The sequence below is a fragment of the Sesamum indicum genome, linkage group LG1, assembly GCF_000512975.1.
Source record: "Sesamum indicum cultivar Zhongzhi No. 13 linkage group LG1, S_indicum_v1.0, whole genome shotgun sequence".
Lineage (NCBI taxonomy): Eukaryota > Viridiplantae > Streptophyta > Magnoliopsida > Lamiales > Pedaliaceae > Sesamum > Sesamum indicum.
In genome coordinates this window covers 11,598,266-11,608,143 of record NC_026145.1, presented here as the reverse complement: position 1 = coordinate 11,608,143, position 9,878 = coordinate 11,598,266, and the positions used below count along the sequence as shown (strand labels likewise).

The 9,878-nt window shown below is 35.0% G+C and overlaps 1 protein-coding gene across 1 annotated transcript in view; it reads left to right on the top strand.

Moving 5' to 3' along the window:
• Positions 1–7,082, top strand: part of LOC105163481 (protein ROOT HAIR DEFECTIVE 3) — a gene marked incomplete in the record, with an annotated part of 8,067 nt that extends 985 nt beyond the window's left edge. The window contains 22 exon segments of the mRNA XM_011081842.2: positions 1–143; positions 285–351; positions 428–530; positions 986–1,056; positions 1,142–1,205; positions 1,284–1,349; positions 1,477–1,524; positions 1,624–1,686; positions 1,775–1,831; positions 2,011–2,169; positions 2,253–2,321; positions 2,414–2,505; positions 2,681–2,759; positions 2,867–3,032; positions 3,359–3,483; positions 3,810–4,072; positions 4,183–4,279; positions 4,382–4,540; positions 5,313–5,417; positions 5,572–5,666; positions 5,883–5,979; positions 6,331–7,082. Coding sequence (XP_011080144.2) covers positions 1–143; positions 285–351; positions 428–530; positions 986–1,056; positions 1,142–1,205; positions 1,284–1,349; positions 1,477–1,524; positions 1,624–1,686; positions 1,775–1,831; positions 2,011–2,169; positions 2,253–2,321; positions 2,414–2,505; positions 2,681–2,759; positions 2,867–3,032; positions 3,359–3,483; positions 3,810–4,072; positions 4,183–4,279; positions 4,382–4,540; positions 5,313–5,417; positions 5,572–5,666; positions 5,883–5,979; positions 6,331–6,579 — 2,437 coding nt within the window.

Here is a 9,878-nt window from a genome sequence, read left to right as displayed (position 1 = left end):
AGACCATTGTTGTTCGACTCATCTCATAGATGGAGATGGTACTTTTAATGTTGCTGGAATTGATAGTTTCATGAAGGAAGTTAAACTTGGAGAGTGTGGGCTTTCTTATGCTGTCGTCGCAATCATGGGTCCTCAGAGTAGTGGTATGATTCTCCACATTGTCTTTTTGGCTACTCAATGATCCCTGTTCATGATCCTATGCACTATGGTATTGCTTATGTGCTACCTAGTACTACCAACCACCGTCAATTAATATTTAATAATATTGTCTATTATGTTGACAGGGAAGAGTACATTGTTGAATCACCTGTTTGGTACTAATTTCAAAGAAATGGATGCTTTTAAGGGCAGGCATGTACTTCTTGATTTCTTCTATTATTTCTTTTTTATTAAATTGAAATAATATTGAACATCTCAATCTCATCAGGTCTCAAACCACAAAAGGCATCTGGATGGCGCACTGTGTTGGCATTGAACCTTGCACTCTTGTAATGGATTTAGAGGGTACTGACGGAAGAGAAAGAGGAGAGGTGCAATAGAATGTCTATTTATTGACTTAATACTTTTATGCTGATTTGGCATTTAGTGGGTTATTTCCTGCATTATAGGTATTTTTCTGAGATTTATCTGTGTTATTCTGTGCTCATCTTGACTCAGCCTGCTAGAGCCTGCAGTCACGAGTATCTCTAAGCTTTTGTGTTACATTAATCTTTCTCGTGTCTTGTTGGTACAATGTTGTTAAGATTATACCTTTCGTGTTGTTTTATATATTGTAAAATCTATATTTATGAAAGACAATCTTGCTTTCTGGCATTTGAATTGTTTGTCAATTTACTCGTTTTTGCAGCCTCAGCAACATGATTTGGAACCTATCTAACACCTATTCATTCTATCTGCTTATTCTCTCTGAACTCTCCTCTTTTTTTTAAAGAAATAAATTCAGTTATTAGATTTGATAGTTTTCTACGTTTTTGCTTCTATTCAGGATGATACGGCATTCGAGAAGCAGAGTGCTCTCTTTGCCCTTGCTGTTTCTGATATAGTGCTGATAAACATGTAAGCTAGTTGCATTACTGTGGTATGATCTAGTTGTTGTATTATTTCAATGTTTGGTTTTTCTGAGTTAAAATATTATGTTCAGGTGGTGTCACGATATTGGGCGTGAGCAGGCTGCAAATAAACCTCTTTTAAAAACTGTATTTCAGGTGACCATCTGTGTGCTCTGTGGACTCATTTTCTTTAAACGGCCCATACTTTACTGATTTGGGGTTTATGATGAACAGGTTATGATGAGACTGTTTAGTCCTCGTAAGACAACTTTAATGTTTGTCATTCGTGATAAAACAAGGGTATGTTCTCCTTCTTGTTTATGAATTGATGCGGGGCTGTTTGATACTTAAAAGATTAAGATATTTGTTGTATTTGGTCCCTTGGAATGATTATGGAGCATTTATGTTTACTTTTGCGGTGCCATAGACACCTCTGGAAAACTTGGAACCAGTTTTAAGGGAAGACATTCAGAAGGTATATTACATGAAGCCTTTGCTACATTGTTTATGGATCTTCTTCTAGTTGGTTCTAATGTTTTTCCTCTATTCTTGTTTGTCTTCACTCTCATTGAAGATATGGGATTCTGTTCCTAAGCCACAAGCTCATAAGGAAACTCCATTGAGTGAATTTTTCAATGTAAGTTGTTCATAAGTCTATCAGTTCTAGCTCCTCTTGTATGTGTAGAAAAATTATTGTACTTGTGTCTTCAATGATTGAATGGCAGGTAGAAGTTGTGGCTCTCTCTAGTTATGAAGAGAAGGAAGAGCTATTTAGAGAACAGGTGTGTGCTCTTGTTCGAAGTACTCATCCTTCAAAGTTGTACTCGTCTTATTCAAATGCCTATCCTCGTGAAGGAGCTTGTTACATTCTTTGAATATACGTTGTCTTGGAGAAAGATGGATGATTATTTGTACTGAAGACAGGAATCTTACGCTTGGTTATTTTGTGTTCTTATTGAAGGTTGCAAGTCTCAGACAGCGATTCTTCCATTCGATTGCACCAGGTGGGCTTGCTGGGGATAGGCGTGGTGTAGTCCCTGCTTCAGGCTTTTCGTTCAGTGCACAGCAGATATGGAAGGTCATCAAGGAGAACAAGGACCTTGACCTGCCAGCTCACAAGGTTATGAACTTAAATGTCTTCTTCAGATCCACGAGTGAAAGTTAAGGAAGTTCTGATTGAAATATTTGTTGGTTTATTGACAGGTCATGGTTGCCACTGTACGTTGTGAAGAGATTGCTAATGAAAGATTTTCTTCTTTCATTGCAAATGAGGTACTTCTATAATATGGATAAGGATTTGCTTGAGGAGTACTTTTTAAATTTCTAAGAGCATTTCTTAATTGTTTGTTTCCATGCTTATTCAGGAATGGCGTCAATTGGAAGAGACTGTACAAACTCAACCAGTCCCTGGGTTTGGGAGGAAGCTCACCTCCATTATTGATGCTTGTCTATCAGAGTAAGTCAAAGGCTTATTTCCATTTATATGTTTCTGATAGGAGACTGATAATTGTGTTTATGCCATATGGAAGATATTTCTGACTATTGAAGAACTTCACAATCTTCTGTGGAGTGACTTTGATGGATGTATCTGAGACATTTGATCATATGTTGTATTTTCTTTCAAATAATAGGTATGATGCAGAGGCCACATATTTTGATGAAGGTGTTAGATCTTCCAAGCGGAAACAATTGGAGGAGAAGCTTTTGCAAGTAGCTTTTCTAGAGCTTTATTTTTAATATGATGTTTCTCAGCCATTTGTCGAATTAGTTTTCTTGAACTCTTTCGTTACGGTTTGCCATTTTTTTTGTTACATTAGCTTGTCCAACCAGCGTATCAGTTCATGCTGGGACACATACGCTCTGGAACCTTGGAGAGATTCAAAGAAGCATTTGATAGTGCCTTGAATGGTGGTAAAGGATTTGCTGCGGCTGCACGAGATTGCACCGAGTACTTTATGGCACAGTTTGATGAAGCATCTGCAGGTAAAGTTACATACATAGAATATGCCATCTCAATTGTCAACTGGGGGGAGGAAATTTTTGTATGACATCTCAATGCAATTAACTTTTTGAGAGAACTCTCTGAATGAGCATTTCAAAGAGGCGCATTGCTGTATTGCTAGTGGCAGTTTACAGTCCTCTGCTTATCATGTATGTGTAAAATTATAGTTTTCCAGTGACCTCCTTATGAGGCCGTGAAACTCTTTAGTGTTGTGATAAATGAATACTTAACGTCATGTAGCTGCTCATAGAATTGTGTGGTGTGAGTGAGAGAATCTTGGTTTCACGATGAACTCTATGTTTCACAGACGCGCACATTGACCAAGCGAATTGGGAGTCTTCTAAAATAAGAGATAAGCTTAGGCGTGATATCGATGCACATATTGCTGCAGTACGTGCTGCCAAGCTGTCCGACCTTACAACCATGTATGAGGTATGAAATACTGCCTAGTCCAATCTAGAGTCCTTGGGTGGTAGTAAGATTGTAAATGTCAGCTCATTGACCTTTATAAGCATGAGTAAAAGAATATTGCTGCAACTTATTTCAAGGAAAACTGAAATTTTTTTAGCGTATTCAAGGATATACCAATAGAATTGATTAGTTTTTCGAATTTGGGGTGATAAATTCACAGTTGTACCTTCATCAGCACAACTGAGGTGGCTATGCAAATTGGTTCTGGTTTATGTTACGTTGACCATGGCACAAACTGTGTTATGTTTATGTAAGTTTGTTCCCCACTGATAGTATTTCATTGGCAGACAAAGTTGAACGAAGCATTATCTGGACCTGTTGAGGCTTTGTTGGATGGAGCCAGCGATGATACATGGCCAGCAATAAGAAAACTTCTCCGTCGTGAGACTGATACAGCCGTTAATGGGTTTTCTAGTGCACTCTCTGGTTTTGAAATTGATGACGTAACAAAAGATAAAATGCTCTCAAGGTTGGAGGATCATGCAAGAGGAATAGTAGAAGCAAAGGCTAAAGAAGAAGCAGGAAGGGTCCTGATCCGCATGAAAGACAGGTATTTGCTGTGTTTTGTACATTAATGTCATGACATTGAATATAAAATATTTGAATCTCCTTTTCAAAGATGCTTCTAGCAAGGGGAACTCACCAGAGTATTGTTGTCAGGTTTTCTACATTGTTTAGCCATGATTCTGACTCAATGCCACGCGTCTGGACTGGGAAGGAAGATATTCGAGCAATCACCAAGACTGCTCGTTCTGCTGTATGATATTCTTTTACTGATATGTATTGTCTGAATATTGGTTTTCTATGGGATATTGCTTTTTTTAAATTTTCTTTTTCTACCTTTTGTTTCTGGATGTAGTCTTTGAAGATACTTTCTGTTATGGCTGCTATCCGTCTGGATGATAGTGCTGATTCGATTGAGAATACGTTGGCTCTTGCGCTTGTTGATCCCAAAAGTGGGACTACTGCTAACAGGAGTATATCAGGGGACCCTCTTGCCTCTAGCAGTTGGGATGAGGTAGAGCTATACTTTTTGATGTGTACCTTATGGAATTGAAGAGCCTTTACTGAGTAAAAATAGTCCTTGGGTGTTTCTTCATAATTAATCACATGGATATTTAGTTCTGGATAAGTCATTTATTGTTTTCTTTTGTAGTGAAAGTCATATTCAACTTCATAGTGTTTGTATAATTGAAGAGTATTTTGTAGGGCAAACTATGGTTAGTTTTCCTAAAATGTTGGTGGTAGTCGCCCTATCAACTTCTTGCTAAATTATATCTTTCTGAAGAAAAATGTTGCGTAAAAATTGCACTTTTGCTGTATATGAGAATAATATGTTATGTAGAGATTTTGATTTTCCTTTTCATGTGTAACATATGTTTATAGTCTTTTGTCTGCATGCTTTCAGTCAAGAATATTTTTATTTCTAAGAAAATGAGGAATTGGATGGATTTGATGTCTAGTTGTGATCTTTACGTTTAAATTGTTATGTGTTAGTTTAGGGTGCTTGAGTAGTTTGTTTTGGTTAAATCTGTTATTCCAGTAAAAGAGGACATTGGTTTATTGAACATATATTCATATGCTGACAATTCATTTTACTTGGAGAAGGAATGAGCTATACTTATCTAGAGCAATGTGCTCCTGTTAGATGAAACCTAATTGGTTGAATGTTGGTCATTAAATTGTCTTTTTTGGGCGGATCTGGAACTTAAAATTGTGAATGTCTAAGATCATGCAACTTAAGGGGCTCTCAACATGCTTACCTCGGTGGTTGAATATTTTTTATCCAGGTTCCATCATCAAAAACTTTGTTGACACCAGTTCAGTGTAAATCGTTGTGGAGGCAATTTAAATCTGAGACCGAATATACTGTTAGTCAAGCCATTGCTGCTCAGGTGATCTTGCATGCATAATCCTTCTGAAACTCTTGGTGCATCATAGATTCATTTTATATAGATCTAGATTTCTCTTTACATCTGCATTCATTCATCAATCTGGATTTAATTATTTATTGGTGTTGCTGATGTTTCCTTATATATCAACTTTCAGGAGGCTAGCAAGCGAAATAACAACTGGTTACCACCTCCATGGGCAATCGTCGCATTAGTTGTTTTGGGTTTTAATGAATTTATGACCCTTTTGAGGTACTTTTTCTTTTTAATTTGTTTTTATTGAGAAGGGGTGTAAGTATCAGCAGTACTTAAAATGTTGAAATCTGTTTGTTGGTTCATTTTATGATTTCTCGAGGAGTTTCTTTCTGTTCTCTATTCTTTTCCATTCTTGGGTGGCTGTATGTCTACTTGACTTCTTCCCTTCTCAGCTACTATAGATTTTACTCATGCTATGGTTTCTATGGACAGAAATCCTTTGTATTTGGGCGTCATATTTGTTGCTTTCCTGCTTATAAAAGCTCTTTGGGTGCAATTGGACATATCTGGTGAATTCCGCAATGGAGCTGTAAGTGAAGTATTTATATTTTTCTCTAGTTGACAACCGTGTTTTCTCTGCTACCTTGGTTTCCTGTGAAACGTCTAATTGCAGCGAGTACCTATTACGGCCCCTTTTTTTATAAAATCATTTGTAAATAAATAAACTGTGGCTAAAAGCAAGTGAGTTGGAAACTTTTCCAATGTAGCAGGAAATTTCGTTGGACATTGCTGTATTTCTTTTCATATTTCTTTTGGACACGGAGCTTAGATCAATATGGAGCTTAAAAATCTTTGTTGGTCATGGAGAAGCTAATATTGAAGTTCTCGGGAACCAAAATATCAAGGTCTAACACTCTTTTCTCTTTCTCAATGCTTACAGCTACCTGGAATTCTCTCAATATCCACCAAATTTCTCCCTACCGTCATGAATCTTCTTAGAAAATTAGCTGAGGAGGGCCAAAGGCAGGCTAATCCTGATCCTCAGCGCAATCCTCCAGTTCCAGCAAAGACCTTACGGAGTGGTACAAATGATCATGATGATTATTCATCAAGTGCTTCCTCTGGGGTTACGGCTTCTGAAAATGGAACAGAATATTCTAGTCCCTTGGCCCACCAGAAAGCTCAGTAAGCTTTTATCCCCCTTGCTCTTGTTTCTCTGAGGCTTCCGGCTCTAATTATTTGAAGCATAATTCGGCACACACTTGTGTGTTTTTGGGATTAATGTCTATCGGAAAGAAACGAACAGATGTTGGAGATTGATTTGCCGGTTTGCGTGTGGTTTACAGGATCTGTGATTTGTCGTGAAAAATTACCTCACTGGTAGGTTTAGCTTTTCCCTTTTTCCCCCTCACCTTTTTGTATTCCTTGTCTGTGGTGGTAATCTACCAGGGCTTTTATTGGCCTGGTCTTGATTGTGATTGTTCTTCTTTACCTAAGTTTTGTATCATTAGAAGTTAAATCTAAGTATATATTTAATGACATTGGGAATTTTATGACCCATTTTGTATTTAAAGAGAAATGGGATTCTTCTGATCGATTCAGAACTCGAAACACAAGGTCATGGACGTAGTTAACTAAGTTTTCTGTTGTCTGTGTAGGCGAGCATTTGAGTTGAGCTTGTGTTTGACTCCATCAGTTGTGTTTTAGTTTACCAGACATGTCTTCATTGTCATGTTTGTTGAAATAGTTGAATATCATGAATTGTGTGACAAATATTAATTAACTATGACCGTGCAACGGGTATCAGTGGTTGTTTTTGCAAGCGAGGCTAAAATATTAGCCACATTTAAAAATTATATAAAATGTTTTGGCTAACGTTAAAAGTATGACAAATATGCATTAACCGCGGTTAAATTTACTGTTTGTATCAATGTTGTTGGTATGTGGTGGATATTATTAATTTATTATGAATTTTAAGTCGTGATGAATAATAATATTGGGAATAATTAACTCTTCTTTAGTGCTTCCTTGGTACGTGTTTGGATTAGGCGATGGGCTTTGTAGAAAAAACTTTGGAATATTTTCTTATGGCCAATAATCAATTATATTATATTTTATTAACAACTGTATTATTCTAACAAAAGATGGATTGTTTTGTAAAATCTTTATGTACAAGTGAAGTACATTAAAATTTCTGAAATCAAGATTGGGTATGCATAAAACTTGTCGTATAATTATGAATATACAAGTGGAACCGCATACGACAAAATAAAAGCTTCGATTATTGTTTTAGATTCGTATGTATTCTTTAGTGATTTATTATTGATTTATTTTAAGTCAAATAAATTTTTCGATCAAATTATTCTTATACATTTTAATTCATTAATGCATGCATGTGAGGAGGTACTTTTTAATATTTGATTAGAAAAGATTTATTTGACCTCCAATAAGTCATTAATAAGTTAACCGACAATAAGTATAAATTTCGACTCAATTTTTTTTTGTCTATATCATTAAATTTGGTGAATTTTGTTTAATAAATAAATTTATTTGTTGGACGTAAGCAAACATTAAGAGTACTGGATACAATATTTTAAACTAGAAAAGTTTAATAGATAATTATATCAAATTTTAAGAGAAGCTATTTAATCATGCTTTTATTTTATTTCCACATCTTTAGTAGAAAGTGTTTAATAACATCTAACTAGTCAAGTCAATTTCTTTTAGACAAAGTTTCTGAAATTCAAAGCATAGTTTCTTGTACGCAAATATTTTGATGCATGATTAATGCGTCTTGAATTGTAATTATTTGTCTTTAATTGCCTTATCTACTAATTGGGTCCAAGGTAGGGTGAGGGAGGAGGGAGCAAACAAAAAATGAAAAGAATAAAGTATGTCATTAAGAATATAATAAATTTCAACATTACACTTAAGGACGAGGAATGGAGTCAAGTCAAGCAGTGAATTCCCTGGGGTTCAGGTGATCAACAAGCTTGCCCGCTTTGTGGGCATAATTGCTTACCCTGTCCCTTGGGAGCAGGAGGGCAATATACTTCTTGGACAATTGGAATTTATCCCAAACTAAAAGGAAGGAATGTTAAAATGAAATTACGTGCTACTACGATGATGAATTACTAGTTACATTAGTTTAATTAGGAGTTGGTAATGATGTTATGGTAGAGTTTGGAGATGGAGTGGTCCACATATTGATGATGGTAGGTAAATGGACTTTAATGTTTAACTATTTAACAACCACCTCATAACTTGTTTCAACTTCAATAATAGCCCTAACATGAGATTGGTCCCATTTTGGACATTTCAATGTAATGAAACAAGTAGCAAACATACAATTACTGCAAAAAACATGTAATTCAATTCTTAGATAAATTTGGGCTAGCAGTAGCTACATACAACAATCACCTCCAAACATTTATTACTTTTTACAATTATCGTTATTTAAGAAAATTATTTGGATATTCTTGAGTTTCCACAAATAAATTCACCACCATTCGTTTTTCTTTTTTAAATATTTTTTCCTAATTTCTAGTTTATTCAAAACTTTTCGTTTTTTGCAAATTTAATCTCTAGAAATTTAATTACCTATTGGACCAAATGAAAACAATTTCAATGAAATGTTGTCACATCCAATTCCAAACATTCAAATTTCTCTTAAAATGGAATAATATATATAATAATGATATTCATATCTAATAATGTTAATTTCGTATTAATTTATCTTTTACACAAACAAAACAAAAGTCCAAATATTAATTAATTTGGATAGAAATTAGACAATTTAATTCTATAATAAATAGAGCGTGTTCAATTCATTTCATTTTATTTTAAGAACGATATACTTTTTGTATAATTAAATAAAAGATAGAAAACGAGTTGTGCATGGCGCTCGCAAAAATTTCAACACAAAAAACACATTAATATGACTCAGAAAATAATATATTTATTCATTTTTGCAAAGGGTCCACACGTTATTTCTTCATAATTTATGGTAGGTCTCGACAAATAAGACATAAATAAATGGCCCTCATAAAAAGATAGTTCAATTCAATTTTTTTTTGTTGTTGAAAACATTAGAAATTTCATCATAATTATTTAAAGTTGGGTAGATGGGAATTTTCAAGTGCAACCAAATGTGTGTTGTGGAGTGAATATTGTTGGCAGGTTACTGTTATTGTTAGGGCACATGACATTTAATGTAGATAAAATTGCATCTTCCCTCCCATACAATAAGAATGTCTAAATTAATTTGTTACACTAATACCTTAATTTTTTCGACATACTTAATTTCAAACGCCATTTAGAGTTCACATGGTTTTGCCGTCTATTTTTTGACAAAAATATCAGGCTACAGGGCTCAATTTATTGGGAAAAAAGAATTAATTTTAGAAATATTTTGAAGTTTGTGTAAAGCGAAGACAAAAGTCGAGACTCCCCTACTTCGTGGGACGAAAAATGCAATTTTTGCCGATT